Source organism: Acinonyx jubatus, chromosome A3, assembly GCF_027475565.1.
Source record: "Acinonyx jubatus isolate Ajub_Pintada_27869175 chromosome A3, VMU_Ajub_asm_v1.0, whole genome shotgun sequence".
Taxonomy (NCBI): Eukaryota; Metazoa; Chordata; class Mammalia; order Carnivora; family Felidae; genus Acinonyx; species Acinonyx jubatus.
Window position 1 is genome coordinate 101051793 of NC_069388.1, and position 21966 is coordinate 101073758.

Sequence of the window (21966 nt, forward strand, 5' to 3'; positions counted from 1 at the left end):
AGCCTGGCTGGTGGCAGAGCAGTTTTTCACTTTTTTTTTTTTTAATTTTAAAAAATATTTTATTTTTTAAGGAGAGAGAGACTGAGCGTGAGCAGGGAGGGGCAAAGAGAGAGAGAGAGACACAGAATCCGAAGCAGGCTCCAGGCTCCAAGCTGTCAGCATAGAGCCCGACGCGGAGCTTGAACTCAATAACCGGTGAGATCATGACCTGAGCGGAAGTCGGACGCTTAACTGAGCCACCCAGGCGCCCCATCAGTTTTTTACTCTTTATCAAGGAGAGAGCGGGGCAAGAGAGAGAGATGGGGGAATGCTAGGCTGTGTCCCCCGCCAGCCGTGAGAGGGGGAGCTGTGTGTTGTAGTGCCGGTGGAGACTGCCAGGGACGTGTCTCCGATTCAGGGCCTCCTGCCTGGCCTCGGACGAATTTCTGTGGAATTCCCATCTGTGTGTGTTTTGCCTCACTTTTGATCTAGATTAGAAGTCATACTCTTCTGTTTGTATAAGAGGAAAAGGAAATGCAGGCCATGCGTCTGGTTCTTAGGGCACAACTGGCCTGTAATCAAGTCCCCCACTTGCTCTGCAGGGTCACCTGATGCTAACGAAAACAGAGACTGTCACAGGAGTGCTTGAACGCTGGCAGAGCCAGCCGAGTTCTGTGGGAATCCTGGGGGGATGGGGGGGGTGGGAGGGCGGGGAGGGGCACACCCCGAGGTGGAGAGTGGCTTTGATTTTGTTTCCAGTCCTCTAGGCTAATCCAGGGTTAGGATTAAGAGTCCAAATTCCTTCCTTATTCTTGGAGTCAATGACTCTCTTTATGAAATATGCTGATTGAGCCCTTTGTTTCGGCTGGTACTGCAGAAAGAAGTAGAATTATGTCATTACTAGTTAGAACCTTAGCCAATTTCTCTTGCAAAAAAAAAAAAAGAAAGAAAGAAAAGAAAGGGAAAAAGTTTGAAAATCAATCTCCAGAATGTCTCCAGTGTGACTTTGTACTCCTTGCAAGAGACCTTCTTCTGGGACTCTAAGTTTAGCAATTACAGTGATAAAGTGATGATCTTTATCACTCTTTAAGTGAGTCAAGATTATTGACAAAGAAGAGAATGGCTGGGTCAGGATGTGGTGAAGAGAAGTATGTGCTTGCTGGATAGTGGCTGTCCGTGTTCTCCAGGCCGGAGATGACCCCTCCCTCAGCAGGTGAGAGGACTGACCCTCGGCAGCTGACAGGGTCTTATGTGTGAGTGAGCGAGTGTTAGGAGTTTACACTCGGGTGTCACTAGTGTGAGACTAGTAGAGGGGAGGGGAGACTGTAGAGTATAAGGTGTAGTTGTTTCCTGGGGCTGCTGTGACGGAGCACCACAGACTGGGTGACTTACAACAGCAGAAATGTATCCTTTCACAGTTCTGGAAGCTGGATGCCCGAAAGGTGCATGCTGAAAAGATGCCTGCTCTCATGGAGCTGGGAGTCAAGCCAGTTAAAGCCAAACAACAAGAACTCCATCTCCACCCCATTTACACCACAACCACATGATCTCATATAACAGGGAGTCCAGATGGGGGGGAAAGGTTCAGACCGATTTCACTGGGACCCCAACTCCATTTCCCTTGGCTCTGCTTGTAGCCAGGAGGCTTTTCCCTTATACTCTCTTCTCTCATTGTCAAAAACATGGCTCCCAGCAGCAACTGTGATGACCTATTTCCTCCCATTCAGTGCAAAAGAGAGACCTTTCCAACCATATCCTAAGAAAGCCCTTCCCTCCACCCTGCCTCAGACAATCCCTGGATATGGAGCCCTCGCCTGGGGAATGCTGTGCATGGCTGGCTCTAGTCTGGGTCTCTGACACTCACGGACCAAGTATGATTCACTGTGTTGCCTTGGAGCCTGGAGGGTGGGCGGTGGGTGGCCACCTTCCCCTAAGACACAGGCTGGAATAAGAATTGTATTTATTGGCTAGGGCTACCATAACAGAGTAGCGAAGACCACGTGATGCAACAACAAAACGTTATTTTCTCACAATTCTGGAGGCTAGAGGTCTGAGATCAAGGCGTCAGCAAGGTTGATTTCTTCTGAGGCCTCGCTCCTTGACTTGTAGATGTCTGTCTTCTCCCTCTGTTCTCATATGGTCTTCCCTCTATGCGTGTCTCTTTCCTAATCTCTTTGTATAAAGACACCAGTCATACTGGATTAGAGCCCACCCTCATGGCCTCATTTTAACTTAATTACCTCTTTAAAGACCCGATCTCCAAATACAGTCACATTCGGAGGTACTAGGCATTGGGACTTCAACATAAGAATTTGGGGGTTGGGGGGAGAGGGTAACAGTTCAGGCCATAACAACGAGGGAAGGTGGTCTGAACAAAACAGGCTCCTTTCGCAAGGTGGAAAAGGAAAATGGATAGTGGGTGGGCAGCCAACAGGGTCTGTGCTGTGGGAAAAGACAGAAAAAAAAAAGGTAACAAACAGTGATTTCAGATAGTTTTTCAAGAAAATGCAACAGAGTAAGGTAATCAAGAGGGACTGCAGTGGGTGAGCAGCACCGGGGGGGGGGGGGGGGCGCTGGGACAGCCTCTCTGAGGGGACGTTTGAGGCCTGCCACACGGAGGACTGAACAAGGAGCACTGCAGGAAGGAAGCAGCAAATCCAAGGCCCCCAGGCAAGAGTGAGCTTGGCAGAAAGGACGCCAGGTGCGTTTGGGAGTATCACGAGCAGTGGTCCAGGAGGTTGGCAGGGGCCAGACCACTCAAGATTCCAGGGATTTGGAGTTCCATTCTACGATCCAGCTGCCTTAAGAACACCATGACTGTGATTGAACATGGAGTGTGTTCAATTTCCGCATGGCCAAGTAACCGCAGAGATATGTCCTGTGGACAGACTCCAAACCACCTAAAACCAGCACTGGAGTGAGAAAGACCCCCTTAGAGGGCAGTGTTCTCACCTCCAGCATTCAAGACCCAGCCCTCAAGCCAAGTCTGCCACCCCCTACTGGCCAAAGGCGGGAATGAAGGAAATAGTATGGTAACTTATCTTGACCCATAGGACTTGGTAGGGGTGAGGAACAAACTTTCTGTGATAGAACTTGGCAGCTTGGGTATGGAGGACAGATGCATCTGAGATGCAGAGATCTTTGTCTTCAGAAACATGTCTGACGACTCAGCCAGTTAGAAGGGGAAGGAAGGTGGACCATTGTGCAAGTGTCACAGTGTGACTGTTGTGAATCCTCGCATAAGTAAGCAAGTGGACATACCATACAGCCTGTTCTCACCCTAAAAAATATGTTTAATGGATAAAGAAGATGTGGGACATACACACAATGGAATACTACTCAGCGATGAAAAAGAATGAAATCTTGCCATTTCCAACAGCGCGGATGGAACTAGAGGGTATTATGCTAAGTGAAGTAAGTCAGTCAGAGAAAGACCGATATCATATGATTTCACTCATATGTGGAATTTGGGAAGCTCAACATATGAACATAGAGCAGGAAGAGAAGGAAAAGTAAGATAAAAACAGAGAGGCAAATCATAAGAGACTCAAATACAGAGAAGAAACAAGGCTGCTGGAGGCATGTTGGGTTGGGGGATGGGCTAAATGGATGACGGGCATTAAGGAGGACACTTTGGGGGATGATCTGGGTGTTGTATGTAAGAGATGAATCACTGGGTTCTACTTCTGAAGCCAAGACTACACTGTATGTTAACTAACTTGAATTTAAGTTAAAAAAAAAAAAAAGTCTAAAGAGCTTCCTGGAGATAACCAGATTGCTAAAAAGTAATCATTTGAAGGTGTTCAGATTCAGAAAATTCCACCAGCCCAAACCCAATTTTCACCAAGTCATATTGTCTCATTTGTAAGTCAGCAGACATTTCCGTGGCTTTGCTGATGCTGGATTTTGTGGGGGATCCTCCTGGTGACAACGTATATGGCAGGACGTGGCCTGCATTTCCCACTAGAACTCCTCTGCTAAGAACCACTTTAAGTGCTAACTTCACGAACTGGTCCTGACCCTTCCACTGGTCTCTCTTCCCCTACCTCTGACCTTGGCAAGCGTGCAGTGCCATGCTCGTTGGACTTCAATGCTGTTTCTTCCATCGTCGAAGGTACCCCCTTGTGATATAAGTGAAGATCTTAGTATGAGTTGTGTCTTAGGCTGGGATCACCTGTTTGAAAATGACACCCAAAAGAGGTTGAGCAAAGGAGGACTGAAGGGACACAGGGCGGTCTGATAATACCCACAGACTGGAAGCCAGATCCCGTGAGGCACCAGAATCCTTAACAGCAAACTAGAAATGGCAGTTTTAAAAACATGGCCATGAAATCCTTTAAAACTTCTCAATTTGCCGCAGCTCGACTCAGTGAGGACTCACTGGCCCATGTGCGCTTCCCTTGACCCAATGGCTGCTTGTGACTATTTCAACCAACAGAGTATGGCAGAGGTGACCCTATGTGACTTGTGAGGCTGGGTCATAATGGCCATGCACACCTTGTTTTCTGGAACACTGAAACCAGGAACTCTGAGCCACCATGTCAGAAGTCTGAGTATTCTGAGGCCACTGTACTCTGAGGAAGCTGAGCCACGCGAAGAGCCCAAGGATGGCTGTTCTGGTCATCACCAGTCTTCGTTTCCCAGCCCGGGCCAGACATGTGAGTGAGTGAATGACCCTTCAGGTAACTGGAGCCCTAGCCCTGGCGGCTTCCTGCCTGAGGGAGGTTGCAGACATTGTGGAGCAAATATAAACCATCCCCCTGTGCTCTGAATTCCTGACCCACAGAATCCATGAGCATAATACCACAATGGGATATTTTATACAACAGTAATAACCAGAACACAGAATTAGGCTCCCCCTGGAGTGCCCATGGTCTTTCGTTTCCTCTCTTTCCATGTCAGCATCATTGTTCTCTCTGTAGATGCCTCTCCTTTGTGCTCATAAGCCAATGTGGTCATCCTACGTCTTGCTTTACCTCACTCCTTCATTCAGACACTCAAGATTCTGGGTCATAATTCCAAACACTGAGAAATGGGATCCCCCTGTCGCCACACATGATTACAGTGTTTGCAACATCTAGGCTCCATGGATCACCTGTCTCTGTGGATTTGTGCATACATTTGCTATGTACTGACATCCTCTTCTGCTGCCTTTATTTTCAGAGCATGCATCCCTCTTTGAAATGATGTACTTTCCTTGTTTTCATGTGTATTATCTTCTCACTTGCTGAAACGGAAGCTTCATGAAGCCAGGATCTCTGTCAATCTTGTCAACCATTGTATCCTAAGCAACTAAAACAGTGCCTGCAACAGAATAGACGTTCAGGAATATTATGCTGCTTATAAAAACCTGTAGATTTTCATAGGTACGTGGTAAAAGTCATGGAAGTCCACCTTTCCATCCCTGCAGTGTGAGCTTGGTAAAAGCTGAGGCAGTGGCTGGTGGAAAGTGACCCAATCAAGTCTGGCTTCTTCATGGCCCTTCTTGGGGCACATACTTAGATTCCCAGTAAACCCATCAAGTTTATTATGAACTCTGCAGTGATATTTTGTTTTAGGGGCACCTGGGTGGCTCAGTCAGTTAAGTGTCCGACCCTTGGTTTTGGCTCAGGTCATGATCTCACAATTCGTGAGTTCGAGCCCCGCATCAGGCTTCTCAATGATAGTGTGGAGCCTGCCTAGGATTTTCTCTCTCCCTCTCTCTCTCTCTGCCCCTCCCCTGCGCGCACGCTCTCTCTTACTCTCAGAATGAATAAACTTAAAAAAAAAAATGAAAGTAAGATGACTTTTAAAAGTTATCCAAAAACTTAGTTAACTTTCCATCCCTCCTGAGTCAGTGATCCAGCTGGCTGGTCTTTCATCTCTTGCTGGTGGCTGTTGACTGCTAGAAGTCCAAGACAGGTAGGTGGGCTACTTGTGGCATAGCTCTACATTCGGGCCTCTATCTCCTTCCAAACGAGGGTCTGGTGGGTGTGCAGATGTGAGGACTAGGGATACCACTGGGCCTTCTTTGATTCAGGAATAGGAACTCTCATACACTGTTGCAGACAGAAAGCAGTATAATCTCTATGGAGGAAAAATTGGCATCAGAGATACAAAGGGAAAAATACAAAAGACAAATGCATATGGCTGCAATACTTTTAATAGCAAAGGATCGGAAACAACCCAAATCTCAATCAAGGGTGACTGGTTGAATAAACAACGGTATGTATGACTTCATAATGGAGCATTGGATAGGAGAACATTCTATCTGGTTCTATGGAATAATATTCAATATATTGTTAAGGGTGGGGGGGAAGCAAGACCAAGGAAAGTGTGAAATAGTGTGCTATCATTTATCATTTGTATGTATAATTTTTTTTAATGCAAGGGTGAAATGGGAAAAAAATTACTGTCCAAGGGAGAAGGAAGAAATAGGTGGAGGGCAATGGGTTGGAATACAGACTTCTCTCACTGTAGCTCATTCTGTGGATTTGGCTTTGGAGCCATATAAATAATTTACATAATTATAAAAAAATTAAAATGAAAATAGCAATCTCTAAAAATGTAAGCAAAACAAAGTGAATACTCATAACCCCGATTCAGGTTTAGGACATAACTACTATTCTAAGTTATTTTAAAATAGTAATTTGAACATGTCTAATGGCATAAACCCTAAGGACAAAAAGAATTGCAAAAGAAAATTTTTAACTTTTCCACAATTATTTTTTATAATTTGTCACTGTTATTCTGAAGATTTAAAACAATATGTAATTATTTTGGTGGTTTTGAGAAAGAGGTTTTCAGAATGAGTCAAAGAAGAACAGATGTGAGATCAGGAAGGCTACAGTAAAAACCCTGTAGTCCTGAGTTGGATTGGAAGTGTCATTATAAATTCGTGTAGTTAAAAAAACAAATGAACCCAAAACTCATAGTAACGTATTTCCTAGTTCTGTCCACTAACACCAAGCCACTATCAATGAGCACTCCTAACACCCAGATTTTGGTCTCTAAATTATTTCCCACTAAGAGGAACCGGGGTTCTCTGGGAACCACTGGATGACTTCAGGGCTAAGGCATAAAATACACAAGATGAGCTTGAAACATCTTGTCATACGAGATAACTACGAAACTATCGGAGACACTGGGGTCGTCTTGATATATGGCTGGATCACTAAACTGGCAACACACTTCCTCTGGCTCCATCTCATACCAAGGCAAATACAAAGAATTTTAAAATAAATGTCTGATGAAACATCACCTAGATTAATGTGTATTTAGATACTGAAATCTCCTCACAGTTCAGCTGGCTTTTAAGTTTTAAGTTGAATGGTCTCCTCCACCCCATCCCATGCTCCAGCCAGTGTTTTCTTTCTTCAGTTACCTGGAGGGCACTGCCCCTTGGCTGTTACATCAGAAGTACAAGGCCCTGCGGGGCGCCTGGGTGGCTTAGTTGGTGAAGCGTCCAACTCTTGGTTTCTGCTTAGGTCATGATCTCAAACTTGTGGGATTGAGCCCCACGTCGGGCTCCATGCCGACAGCGCCAAGCCTGCTTGACATTCTCTCTGTCTCCCTCCCTCCCTCCCTCTCTCTCTCTCTCTCTCTCTGCCCCTCCCCCACACATACACTCTCTCAAATAATAAATAACTTTTTAAAAATTAAAAAACAAGAAGAAGAAACAGAAGGCCCTGGGATCAAAGTAAACGCAAACATTTTCTTAAACTCACCATGGCCAGATGTTGCCTTACCAATCTCTCATCTGGCCAAGCAAAATTTCTATTGGTGGAGCAATCCCAAGTTCACCTCCATGTTTTCTTTCTTCTTCATTCATCCCAGTGGGTCTAGCCTAGACAAGAAGAGAGCCAGGTATCCCTTCCTAGAAAGAACTGGGCTAACTCATGTTTAGGAACAGGCCAGGTGGGCACGTAGGAGCAACAGACTTTATTTCTTCTGTTATGATACCAGGTTATGTTCTGAGATACGAGTCCTCAAAAGGGAATTACTTCAGGCAGAACTTATGCTTTAATGTTGGTTCCTTGGTCTAAAAGAATCTGCACGGGGGTTCCAGGCCCTGCCACAGCTTTCTGATGAGAAGCCCGGCAGGCATGTCACAGAAGGGAATGCAGACAAGAACAATATGCCGGGCTGTGGCAGGAGACCCAGTCCCTATGCCCACACGTGCAGGGGCATGATCCGGCCCTCAGCATGCTAGAGGCTTGACTACAACAATGCAGAGGGCTGACAGTCATCTCAGACACATATCATAAGGTTTTCCCTCCCTAGCTGGTTCAAACTCACAAAGCCATTCACCCGGCATTTTGAAAAACCGCCCATTTCCCTGTAAAAAAGACTTGAGAAGGTTAGTGCATAATCTACAGGAAGAGCTTAAAGCAGAAAGAAAATGGTGATGGCAGCAGTCTAGGTCCCGTGGCTGCCCTTCTGTGCCACTCCATGGAGGAGTGTGCGCGGTGCCCTAGAAACCTGGGGGCACAGGCAGGTGGGCAGGTGGGCAGGGACAGGGCAGGGGCAGGGCAGGGTGGGGAGAGAGGTCTGTGGCAGTCAGGGCCCACAGCTGAATCTCTGAGGAAGAGAGATGAGCCCAGATCTCTGCACCGCAGTGATCCCACAGCTGCCTTAGAAGTCATAAGGGGACACAAAGATGGTGACCTTGGACACATGGTTGGCCTGGAAGGAGCGGTCCAGGTATTCTGACATGTCGACGTCCACCTCTAGCGTCTGAGGCCCCTCCAGGGTCTGGACGAGGATCAGCTCCCCCGTCTGCCGGTCTGAGCGCTGCATCACAAAGTGGCCTCGGCTGTTCCCACCCACAATCCCAAACCGCAGGCTGTTGGGTCCGGGTCGGCCGGGGGCTGAGGCCGTAGCCATGCGGAAGAGCGTGATGGGCGTCTTCAGGTTGGAGGGCAGAGAAAGGTAATGGAAGGAGATGGTCTTGGGCAAGTGGCGGCACGGTCTGCTCTCCATGGGGCAGGGGTTTCGCTCACACTGGCTGGAACGGAGAGGCAAAGTGGAGGGAGTCAGCCTTGGCGAAACTCAGGAAGGGCTGCCCTGACCTGGCTCGCCGGCCCCACTGCCTTCTTGCGGAGGCCAGCAGAGTGACCTTCCCCAGCCACCAGCTCCTCACCACAGGTGCTCAGAGCCACAGGCAAATGAGCATGGGTGGTGTCAGGTGTGGCCAGAGCACAGGTGCTCCCCTGACCCACTTGTGTATGGATGGGCATGTATATTTATATATGCTGTTACTATAGTTTTCACAGAAAACTAAAGCTGGGGAAGATTAACTAGTGATGGTCCTGGTATTCAAACCAGGTGCCCCTTCTACATGTGCCAACACCTCTCTCAGTAATGGTGGGACCCGGCAGGTAGCTGCCAACACTGGAATGTGGCGCTCTATATGGGGTGAACTTTCCAAACACCCAGTGTTTACTCTTAAAGAGGGAACCCTGTCTCTCTTAACAATTTGGAATCCGGATCTCGTGGAAGTGCTTCTGAAATTTCTCTACCTTACCCAACATAAAAGACAGATGCAATTCAGTGACCCATATAATCACAGTTATGCAGGTTGAATACGGTATCTGGCTGTGAATCAGGGCTGTCCCCGAAGGCTACGACATACAGTCCCTTCACTACGTGACTTCTGAGGAAGATCGTGATGCCTTCGGGCTCAGGAAATAACTGCCACTCTTCAGTGCCACTGACTTTCTCAGTGCTTCTATTCTGTCTGCTACAGTGCAAAAAGCAATTCAGGCATCTGAGCTTGTGAAGTCAATTCACTCTAAAGACAATGCTAAGGCTCTTGTGATCTCCGTTTCAGAAGAAAATACATGCATTCTGTGATAGTTGTAGTTATTCTCCTGAAAGCCCTCTCACCTTTTGAAAACAAAAACTACTACGTGCTGAGATTCCTGAAAATCAAACCTCCTAATCTCAGAGGAAGAGCAGATTAATATAATGCAGAGTGACTGGAACCTACCAGTTACCAGCCATGTGAACATGAGAAAACGATCTTCTCCCAAATCTGTGTAATATGTCTCTGCCTCCTGGTAATGTGACCACAGTGGTCTTCCCTCCAGCGGCCCCCACCCCCAAAAGTGCTGCAGCTGGGTGGCTAGAATTCAGTCATCCTCCGTGTCAGCAGGGAGCACTTGGAACTGTACCCCTATCAGGGCAAATTGGGTTCTTGCTGCACAGAGCAGCAAGGCATTAAATGCAACCACCGAAGGGAAACGGAAGCTCAGAGAAGCCAGACTCCCAGCTCCCGCCTTCCATCTTTCCTTGGATATAACTGTACCTTTTCCTAAGAACTGAGGTAGAATCTGGCCCACCCACCCTGGGAGGCCCGGCTGAGGGATGTACGCGCCCGGCCGTGGGTGGCCCTGGCTATACTCACAACGGAGACGTCTTCACGTAGCTCACGTTGCCGCTGCCCTCGGGGCACTCCGGGCTGACGCACTGGAAGCCTCCACCGGTGTTGATGCACATGGTTCCCCGGGGACACACGTGCTGGGGGCTCACACACTCATCAACGTCTGAAATAAGGGACACCCCAGGGAGGGTGAAAATCCCGATGTCCCTTCTGTCACAAGACCACATGAAAAACCTCAACAGGCACTGGAATGTGGTGAGCTTTCTAAATACCTAAAACTTATTTTTCAGATTAGGAAACCGTGTCATCCTTAGTTATTTGAAATCCAGCCCCCGTGGAAGTGCTGGAGAACCCTGCTGGGGAGCTCGCCTCCCCGGGATCCTGTCCTTCCTCAGGGTAGACCCGTCACAGACGTGCTAGAAGCACAGGAGCAGTACCAGTCACAGGTCACAACACTTCTCTCAGATCTGCTGCCTCCTCAGCCTGAGCGCCCCAGAGTCTCCCCTTGATGGCTATTATCAGGCCCTTTAGGAGCCAGATCTTCCGGAAAGCCTTTCTACTCCGCTCACCTCACCCCAAATGCAGATGTCCTCACTCTCCTTACAGGAAGTCTCTGCTGTTGCCTTCACTCCAGCTGGAAGCTGTTTCTTCCCAATCTGCACAATCCTACCTGGGCCTGCCTTCTTGAGTACTTGTGGGATTGATGGATGGATGGATGGATGGATGGATGGAGGGAAGGAGGGATGGAAGGAGGGATGGATGAATGGGGGATGGATAGAGGGAGGGAGGGAGGGAGGGAAGGAGGGATGGATGGATGAACAGATGGAGGGATAGATGGCTGGAGGGAGGGAGGGATGGATGGTTGGTTGGGGGATGGATGGATGGAGGTGTCTTCTCCTTCCCCAGTCCCAGGTTACTCACTCCTCTGATCCCTGCAGAGCCCCTAGTGGGGCTCCCACCAGGATGTCACTGGAGAGCCACCTCTTCTCTCACATTGCACTTCAGGCCATGGAGACGCCCTCTGCCTTCTCTCCTGCTCCTTCTCCCCCAGTGGCTAAGAGCTGCTGTTCGAGACCAGCCAGGTTCTCTCTTGAGCCCTGCAGCCACCTGCCTCTGCAGCAGCATCACTCACCCTCACAGCTCTTCCCGTCGGCCATGGTCCGGTACCCGGTGGGGCAGGCACAGCGGTAGGAACCCGGGGTGTTCACACAGGTGTGCATGCAGAGCCGGGGGCGTCCCTCCTGCCCATAGAGCTCGCATTCATTCACATCTGGGGACAGAAGTGCCCAGTATGAGCAGGAGCCATGTGGTGAACACCCACCAACCATGACCCAGGATGGCCGCACCTCAATTCCTGGAGGGGATGGCCACTGTGGCTAAGTGGCTGGGCCTGGTGGGGTAGGGAAAGCCCATCCCCAGCAGAGCATCCAGAAGAAGAGCAGGTGTGCTCCCCTTCCTCCCCAGTCAAGGGCCCGCAAGGCCGAAGGGAGGGGTGAGAGGGACCTACGTGGTAGACCCTAGATGGGTTCCTCTAAGGCTGAAGACTAACAGAAAGGACCCCGCAGAGGCTGGCAGATCGGGCCGGCAGCCCAGACTATTGGCTTGGATCACAGCTGCACCTCAACTGGCCTCATCTTTGGGCATGGAGTAAGAGAGGCTCTCATTTCTGCTGCTGTAAAATGAGGTAGTTGGCACCAACCGACCAATTCTCAGGTTTGGGCCTGCTTAGTTTGAGTGGTTCTTAGAAGGCACTTTGGTATTAGGAGAGGTTAGCTGCAGTGGCTGGGTCTGTAAAGCTAAGTGGAGAGGGGACCAGGGAATTGGGTCCCAGACCCCTGCACAGCTCAGGGGGCCTGTCTCGCCAGCACAAGGACTCAAGCTCCTCTCTGCCCGTGTCACTGCAGCTAGATGGAGGGGACAAGGGGCCTCAAGGCCCTTCTAGAGGAGTGTCCGTGGTTTGGATGGCACCGTGCTCGAGTTCTGGCATGGGAGCAAGTGTGGGCACCCATGGCTGCTTTCTCCAGTCTTGATTCTCACGATGGCCCCTAACGTCTAGTCTCAGCAGCCATCAGGTCGACACTTACCTAAAACGCAAAGCGGGTCGGGCTTTCTGAGACTTTGCCCGTCCCCTGCGCTGGGTCGGGCAGCTGGAGGGCAGGGCGGCGGGTGGGAGCCCCGTCCTCGCTCCCCCACCCCCCCAGTCCCGCCCGCTTCCGGGACAGAGCCCGCGCCTACCCTGGCAGACGCTGTCGCCCGCGGCGGCGCCGCTCAGGTGGAATCCGGCCTCGCAGCTGCAGTGCTGCGCCCGCTCCACCTGCGCACAGCGCGGCGCGCGGCTGAAGGCGGGGTCGCCGGCCACGCTGCCGTCCGGGGCGGCTGCGGGGACAAGACACCCTCAGCGCCCGGCCCTGGCGCACCCGCCGCGCGCCCGACCTCGGGCAGGGGCTGGGAGGAGGGCCGGGCCGGGGGCGCGCCCCCTCGTCAGGACTTACGCTGGAGTCGGGAAGGAAAGACAAGCCGTTAACCAGAAACCCGCAGCCGGCCGCAGCCGCCCGCAAATCCCAGGGCAGGAAGCGCAGGCCACGCGGCTGCGCCCAGAAGGACCGCCGCGGGGTCAAATCTCCGTTTTCCCTGCAGAAGGCTTAACACACCAGCATGCTAACAGTGATGCCTGGAGTTTGAAACTAGGGAATTTATTTATTATTTTTATTTTGAGAGAGACGGAGAGCGCGAGCAGGGGAGGCGAGGAGGGAGAGAGAGAGAGAGGAAGAGAAGAGAGAGGAGAGGAGAGGAGAGGAAGAGGAAGAGGAAGAGGAGAGAAGGAAAAGACCCCAAGCAGGCTCATTCAAAGGCGGGGCCCCATCCCCACAAATGGCGAGATCATTACGCCAAAAACAAGAGTCAGAGCCTCACTGACTAAGCCACCTAGATGCCCCTAAAACTATGAAATGTAAAACACTACTTTTGGGGGGTTCTTTTTTGTTGTTGTAATTTTTATACCTTTCTAAGGAATCTAAGCTTTTCATTTTTAAACTAAGGACATCAATTTTCCAATCAGAAAAAAAAATCTTTTTAATTAGCTTTTGAAAGTTTTCAAAAGATTTGCAGCTTTTTACGGTTAGGGGAGGTGGGAGAGGAACGGGTGGTGAAAGAAATGGCGCTAGCGGGGACACAACACGGGGTGACTCCATTTATGCAAAGTCTTCAGAGTAGTCAGATTCATAGAGAGCATGTAGAGTGGTTGTGGGGGAGGTTGGGAGGGGAGGGAAAAGGGAAGTACTGTTTCAGGGGCAGAGTTTCCGTTCTGGAAGACGTGGTGAGGGCTGTCTAACCAATGTAAATGCACTTAATGCCTCTGGCCTGTACCCTTATAGTGGTGAAAATGGTACGTTTTATGTTGTATATATTTTACTATAATAGGGAAAAATAGGGGAATGGATTTTTTCAATGTTTATTTTTGAGAGAGAGAGAGAGAGAGCACAAGAGGGGAAGGGGCAGAGAGAGAGTGAGACACAGAATCCAAAGCAGGCTCCAGGCTCTGAGCTGTCAGCACAGAACCCGACACAGGGTTCAAACCCATGGACTGGGAGATTATGACCTGAGCTGAAGTCAGAAGCTTAACTGACTGAGCCACCCAGGCACCCTGAGGTGAACGGATTTTAAAAAGTATTCAGAGAGGGGCGCCTGGGTGGCTCAGTCGGTTGAGCATCCGACTTCAGCTCAGGTCAAGATCTCACGGTTTGTGAGTGTGAGCCCAGTGTTGGGCTCTGCGCTGACAGCTCAGAGCCTGGAACCTGCTCCACATTTTGTGTGTGTCTCTCTCTTTGCCCCTCTCCTGCTTGTGCGCTCGCTCTCAAAAATAAACATTTAAAAAAATATTTAAAAGATATTCGGAGAGGGGCTCCCCCTCAGAGCTAGAAAGACACGGGCAGAGATGATGGGAAGGAAGGCTCCAGGCGAGCAAGAACCGGGCCTCTGCTGGGCTGTTCGTGGAGACCATGAGGACATCCACTGGCTTCAGACGCACCTGCCCACTCCCTCCTCCCCTTCCCTGGGGAGGTTCTTGTCGTGGGGAAATCTTTACATATAAAGTCGCACCTGAGGAGCAACTGCCTACAGGTCCTGACGGCACCAACCCTGACATGTGGGGTTTAGGACACTCAGGGTCTAAGGGCCGGCACATTTGGCTTGAAAGAAGGCCCATTTCTTGTTCTCTCCTGTTTGTAAGTAGGAGGAGAGGCGATGGGACTGTTTCCACAGAGAGCAGCTCCCCGGATGGGAGCTGGAAGGAGGCCTCCGGGCTCTTGGGAAGGGCAGCTTCATTCCGAGAAAGCACCGGCGAGGCTGAGTCAGCTGAACAGAACCAAGACAATTAAGCAGCAGCTCTCTGGGGGCAAAATATTTAAAACTGGCCTTGGACAGAGTCTGATGCAAGAATATCAAGTACCGACAAAGCTCCTACTCTCTGGACACTAGCGCTAACCACCAGTTACTCCTCCTCCTCCCCACACCGAGATTCCGCACCAAAACCCAGACAACCGGACGGGACACTCCAGGGCTTTCTGGCAAAGAAAGAGGACAGCTTTAGGATTTGACTTTTTAATCTAAGAAACGTTGGCTACAGCACAGTGGGGGGACCCTCATAGATATCTTACTGGATTATCTTGCCATCTGTGAAAACAGCCACTATGTGGCCTCTAGACCTGCTAGCTAGGGACGTGTTGGGACTCAAGATGTGGATAATGAGCTTCCCACCAGTCAGATGTCTGGTGCACAGCTCTGAGGGTACTTTGGCCTGTATCAGTAACTGCTGATTTTGCTGGGAGCATCAGAAAGGAAGAGCCATTCCGTTGATCTGCAGAGGAAATGCTGACTGAGTGAAGGTGGAGCAGGGAAGCTTCTCAGGCCAAATTCCCAGTCTGGGGAGCTCTTACATTAGGGGTCAGTACCTCCACCTGCATTTTCTTACATGAGAAGGATCAAAACTCCGGTTACACAGGAGAGCTGCATTCCATCTCAGATAACCACCGCAGGAACTGGAGGGATCAGGGGACAGAAAGCCCACTCTCCAGTGGGGAACTGAGCTCCTGACACATCTGCGTGTGGTGACCCGTGACCAGGGTGCTCCTCTCTCTACAGTGGAACGTCCTCACCCAGCCCCACGGCGGCCACGTACCTGTCTGGGCCTGGTGCTGACAGTGGCTCCCCGTCTTCCCGGGAGGACAGATGCATTTGTAGTGGCTGACTCCTTCTACACACGTGCCGCCATTCTGACAAGGCTGGCTGGAGCATTCGCTCATGTCTAGGAACAAATAATTTTCAAATAGAGGTAGTTGAGTTCTGATTCTAAAATGAACCCAAAGATGGGTTACTTTTCTTTACATGGCAGGAGGACTTCAGCTTCCACTCTCCCGCCATTCGGCAAGCCACATACCCTGCCACACACCAGGAGCTTGCCTGGGGCTCTGCCTGCAGGAGCTGGCCCGTCAGCCAGCCACTCTCCACCAGAGGCACCGTTTTCTAATTTACAGGGTGGACCACTGCATGAACCCACATTGCCTTTGAGTCAAGCTGTACTGTCCCCAACTCTGCCCTCAGCAGCCAGCACCCAGGAAGAACACCTTTTCAGGGGAGTTGTAAGAGTGATAGATGGTCCATCAGTGTCTGGAGAAGGGGAAAACCAGCTCTCTCCAAATTCCCACCCGGAAGCTCTCCTGTACTCATTTCCTGGGCAACCAAGGAAGACTTTTTGACTCTTGACACTTCCTAAGTGGTGGAAAAGGGAAATGTTCCTTGCTCATACACACAGCAGTCCTGTGGGAAAGCAATATATAGAAAGAGATATAGATTTGAAAGTTGAATGGATTTCTCTCTGTGTGGTAGGATTACAGGCAATTTTTCTTCATTTACACTTTTTTTCTACTCTTTCATTTTCCCACAACGACCTTTCTCACAATAAATTTTCTAATTAGAAAAAAATAATTTTTTAAAAACCCTCAGGCCACATCTGCATGTTATGAATCCTTAAGCCCAGTCTTTTTTTTTTTTTTAATGCTTATTTTTATTTTTGAGAGAGAGAGCTTGAGTGGGGTAGGCACAGAGAGGGAGAGAGACACAGAATCCGAAGCAGGCTCCAGGCTCTGAGCTGTCAGCACAGAGCCTGATGCGGGGCTCGAACTCATGAACCATGAGATCCTGTCCTGGGCCAAAGTCGGACGCTTAACCGACTGAGCCACCCAGGCACCCCTAAGCCCAGTCTTTTTTGTTTGTTTGTTAATTTTTTTAAACATTATTTATTACTGAGAGACAGAGCGTGAGCATGGGAGGGGCAGAGAGAGGGGGAGACACAGAATCTGAAGCAGGCTCCAGGCTGTGAGCTGTCAGCACAGAGCCCGATGCGGGGCCCGAACCCACAAACTGTGAGATCATGACCTGAGCTGAAGTTGGACGCTTAACTGACAGAGCCACCCAGGCGCCCCACCCCTAAGCCCAGTCTTAAAGCACAGAGAGCACAGGCCCTTTCTACCAAAGAGAGAGGTTTGTCAGTTCACTGAGTTGACCACAGCATCTCAGGAAAGGAAGCTGGAAACCTCTCCTTGTTGGCATATGAGCATCCTTTCCTGCTGTATCTATCAAGAGGAAGAAAGGGTGCTTTGCTCCTGATGAGAACAGCAGCCTTGCTGTGGGTGGGTTGGCTGGGATGCTGGCTTCCCTTCTGCCTCTTCAGAGCTGGGATGTTATACAGACTATCGTATGGTTTCTGTTAGTTGTGAAAGGACCCAGATCATCCAAATGCTGCTTATCCTGGGGAAGGAGCTTTTTCAGCTTCTCAGTAACCTCAGCCTGCTTGTGTTCTCCCCATACGTTCTGTTCTCAGATGACTGGTCTCTAGGAATGTGTCTAGAGTGACACTGTACACAATATGCCACAGAGCTTGGAATTCCCGCTTCTGCCCATTGCCTGCCCCCAACACTGCTGTCTAGCAGAGTCTGAAAGCAAGCAGACCACTAGGCCGTGATGTTGTGGGCCGAGAGCCAAAGAGTGTGAACATGAGTAGCCTTCGATTTGGCCCCAGTGGGACGAGCGCCATTGTCTCTCCCCTCTGATCCTCCAGTGGAAGGGACCGGGCCTGGCTGCACCTGGTGGGGCAGGGGGTTTGGGGGGTGGGGTGGTCATCAGCTCAACAGAGAAATGTACAGGTGGCCCAGGACTCTGTTCTCTGTCTCCCCGTCTGGATCTTGTTGCCCAGGATTTTCGTTTCTAGACAGGCTCCATACAGACGTAATTTCTTATCTTGGTACATTGTGAGAAGCATTCCATGGCCCAGTGCCCAGTCCTGGTGCCCCGTCTATGTCCTGATCGAAGTATAGCTGTCATCACATTCACATCTGTCCCAGGCTGTGCAGGGTGGCTTCAGGGCCGTACAGAGGGCATGGGCAGAGGCTGAGGGGAGACTGTCTAGCCAAAAGCATGGCGGATGATCCTGTTGAACTCTGCTGTTTAGTGAGCACTTACTATTTCCCGGGAGCCGAGCCGCATGTTTTACGCACATGATCTGCTCTCTTCCCGTTTATTTATAATCCTTTCCTGTGTTCTGTCATCTCGTTTCAGATTTTCCATTTCTCCAATCACCTCATTTCTGAGGCTTGCTAGTTTTTATTTGTGCTGTCCTTTCACAGTTTTTATCTTTTTCAAATTTCTTTCAGCTTGTTTAGAAATACCAGGTAATAGTCTTCATCTATTTTATGGCCACGTCTTTCTGGCATTTCCTCAGTGTCTGTAGAGACTTTTTATTCTGTCTTTTTTTTCCCTTATAACAGTTTGTATGGGATTTGACAAGAGTCCTTTTCTGTTACTCATGTTTAGAGGAAACACGTTCTCCTATATGGCTGGTCCAGCCTCCTGACTGTCCACCTGGCGCTTCCGTGGCTGTTTTCAGTGTGGCTCATGCTTTCTTTGCGCTGCCCGCTTTGTGCTCCTCTCCCGCTCCCTGGGCCATCCCTTTCGTGTGCGCTGACATTCTTTGTGGAGCCATTTGGATCCTCCTCCCATTAGAGTCTCCTCAATATCAGGCTATGTCCTCGGAGGTTTCAGGAGTTCCTAGGGGCCAGTGTGCTCCAGCCACCGAGACTTCCTGTTGAAAAGCTAGCCCAGGAAAGCCAGGACTGGGGTAGATCCTAAGAAGATGATTAGATTTCAAAGACCAAGAAAAAATCCTTTGGGCATCCAGGCGAGAAGACCAAGATACTTATGGCAGCAACAGCAGAATCAGCTACGACGGAAGACACAGAGGCATATTTAACACACTCAAGGAAAGAAGACGCAAGACAGGCAGGTGATGTCCAAACTGGCGCCCAGTGGGAAAGCTGCACTCTTTCTGAAAGAGCAAGAACTCGGGGGATTACCCTCAGCGCATCCTGAGGAATAGGCTGCAGAGCCGTCTGCACGAGGGCAGCAGTAAGGCTCCCCAAGGCACAGCACCATGAAGGATGGCGGATGGCTCGGGCTTCCCCGCAACGGCGTCTACAGCTGTCCGGCCGGCACAAAACAAAAATCTTTCTTGGATCTCATCAGGCCTCTGGAGTTCACTGCCAGTTTTTAAGAAATCAAGAGGCAAGGGACGCCTGGGTGGCTCAGTCGGTTGAGCATCCGATTCAGCTCAGATCATGATCTGACAGTTCATGTGTTCAAGCCCCACGTCAGGCTCCATGCTGATCATGCAGGGCCTGCTTTGGATTCTCTGTCTCCCTCTCTCTCTGCCCCTCGCTGCCCCCCTCTCGAAAATAAATAAACATTAAAAAAATTAAAAAAAAAAAAAGAAGAAATCCAGAGACCAAAAATGTACAAACCTGTAGTTATGAGATAGATAATACTAAGGCTGTGATGTACAGCATGGTGACTGTAGGTAACACTGCTGTGTTGGTAACAGGGAAGTTGCTAAGACAGTAGATTCTCACCACAAAGGCAAAAGCATTTCTTTTCTTTTTGCGTGTGTATATGGGAGGATGGGTGCTAAGGAAACTTGGTGTGATGACCATTTCACAATGTATGTAAGTTAGGTGGTTATGCTGCACACCTTAAGCTTAACACAGTGCTGGATGTTAATAAAACTGAAAGGAAGGAAGGAAGGAAGGAAGGAAGGAAGGAAGGAAGGAAGGAAGGAAGAAAGAAAGAAAGAAAGGAAGGAAGGAAGGAAGGAGGGAAGGAGGGAGGGAGGGAGGGAGGGAGGGAGGGAAGGAAGGAAGGAAGAAAGAAAAAGAGAGAGAGACTGGAAAATCATGTTAAATGACCCCACAGGGATGCAGCTAACAAAATCAAGGCTGTGGGAAACAAACCATTTTCTTCAACAAATAAACTGGAAGAGACTGAGGCAGGGTGGCAGGAGGAAGGAGGAGGAAGGGGAGGAGACTGTAGACTAAAAAGGAGTAAGAGGGGCGTCTGGGAGGCCAGTAGGTTAAGTGTCTAACTCTTGACTTCGGTCCAGGTCATGATATCACAGTTCTGGGATTGAGCCCCGCATGAAACTCTGTGCTGACAGATCAACCAACTGTAATGTGTGGCTCTTATGTGGACCCTGGTTCAACCAAAGTGTTAAAAAAGCATGAGGCAACTGGAGAAATTTTTACCCTAACTAGGTATTTAAAGATATTAAGGAATTTGCTGTATTTGAGTGTGTGAGGATCGTTATACCATTCTTTCTACTTTTGTGCATTTAAAATTTTCCACAGCGATGGCACAAGAACAGACACTCAGATCAATGGAACAGAATAGAGAACCCAGAAATGGACCCACAAACATATGGTCAACTAATCTTTGACAAAACAGGAAAGAATATCCAATGGAATAAAGACAGTCTCTTTAGCAAGTGGTGCTGGGAAAACTGGACAGCAACATGCAGAAGAATGAAGCTGGACCACTTTCTTACACCATACACAAAAATAAACTCAAAATGGATGAAAGACCTCAATGTAAGACAGGAAGCCATCAAAATCCTCGAAGAGAAAGCAGGCAAAAACCTCTTTGATCTTGAATGCAGCAACTTCTTACTCAACACGTCTCTGGAGGCAAGGGAAACAAAAGCAAAAATGAACTACTGGGGCCTCATCAAAATAAAAACTTCCACACAGAGAAGGAAACCATCAGCAAAACTAAAAGGCAACCAAAGGAATGGGAGAAGATATTTGCAAATGACATATCAGACAAAGAGAACTTATCAAACTCAACACCCAAAAAACAAATAATCCAGTGAAGAAATGGGCAAAAGACATGAATAGACACTTCTCCAAAGAAGACATCCAGATGGCCAACTGACACATGAAAAAATGCTCAACATCACTCATCATCAGGGAAATGCAAATCAAAACCACAATGAGATACCACCTCACACCTGTCAGAATGGCTAACATTAACAACTCAGGCAACAACAGATGTTGGCGAGGATGCGGACAAAGAGGATCTCTTTTGCATTGTTGGTGGGACTGCAAGCTGGTGCAGCCACTCTGGAAAACAGTATGGAGGGTCCTCAAGAAATTAAAAATAGAACTACCCTACAACCCAGCAACTGTATAAATTGGATAAAGCAATTGGATAAATACTAGGTATTTATCCACGGGATACAGGTGTGCTGTTTCAAAGGGACATATGCATCCCAATGTTTACAGCAGTGCTATCAACAATAGCCAAAGTATGGAAAGAGCCCAAATGTCCATCGATGGATGAATGGATAAAGATGTGGTATATATATACACAATGAAATATTACTCAGCAATCAAAAAGAATGAAATCTTGCCATTTGCAACTACATGGATGGAACTGGAGGGTATTATGCTAAGTGAAATTAGTCAGAGAAAGACAAATATCATATGACTTCAGTCATATGAGGACTTTATGATACAAAACAGATGAACATAAGGGAAGGGAAACAAAAATAATATAAAAACAAGGAGGGGGACAAAACAGAAGAAACTCCTAAATATGGAGAACAAACAGAGGGTTACTGGAGGGGTTGTGGGAGAGGGGATGGGCTTAATGGGGAAGGGGCACTAAGGAATCTACTCCTGAAATCATCGTTGCACTATATGCTAATTAATTTGGATGTAAATTAAAAAAAATAAAATTAATTAAAAAAAAGATAAGTTCTATTTAAATATATATATGTATGTAAAAGAACATAAACAGTCCTTTTGATTCAGTAAATTTAGCTTTATGGAAAAAAAATTTTTTCCACCGCAAAAAATGTATTAAGATTGTTTGTCTTGGCATTATTTATGATTACAAAAACCAGGCACAAAAAATGGATAGTTCAGTAGAACTAGAAAAGTTCCCTTAGGGGGAAGTGCTTTGTAATCACTGAAGGTCATGTTTGGGAAGGAAGAGTTAATGAAGACTCACTTCTGTTAATATCTAACCACAAATGTTGGATATGTAAAGCTTGCATATATACACCTAGATAAAAGTCTGGAAGGAAGTTCTTAGTTTTTTTTTTTTTTTTTAACATAAACCCTCATTCATTCATTCGATCAGTCCGTAAATCAGCCAGCCAGTCACTCAGTAGCTAAGTGGCTACTGTATCAGAGGAAGCTCTTTCTCCTCAAATCCTTTTCTGAAGGTCTCTGAGGAAAGGA

General features: G+C 48.6%; 2 protein-coding genes across 3 annotated transcripts in view; one reads left to right on the plus strand and one right to left on the minus strand.

Moving 5' to 3' along the window:
- The window catches only part of ZC3H8 (zinc finger CCCH-type containing 8), a 42079-nt gene extending 35193 nt beyond the window's left edge, over positions 1–6886 (plus strand). Inside the window, exons 9-10 of one of the 2 annotated variants that reach the window (XR_008289464.1) lie at positions 3849–4637; positions 5143–6886. The gene's annotated coding sequence lies outside the window, so the exon portion shown is untranslated. Of the gene's footprint in view, positions 1–3848 lie in introns of both variants that reach the window. The other variant, XM_053200928.1, reaches the window with a different exon arrangement.
- The window catches only part of FBLN7 (fibulin 7), a 51618-nt gene continuing 35755 nt past the window's right edge, over positions 6104–21966 (minus strand). Inside the window, exons 4-8 of the mRNA XM_027033729.2 lie at positions 15519–15644; positions 12578–12718; positions 11475–11612; positions 10367–10505; positions 6104–8965 (exon numbers count right to left, since the gene is read on the minus strand). Of these exons, the coding sequence (XP_026889530.1) occupies positions 8593–8965; positions 10367–10505; positions 11475–11612; positions 12578–12718; positions 15519–15644 (917 nt within the window). The 3' untranslated portion in view covers positions 6104–8592. The remainder of the gene's footprint in view (positions 8966–10366; positions 10506–11474; positions 11613–12577; positions 12719–15518; positions 15645–21966) is intronic.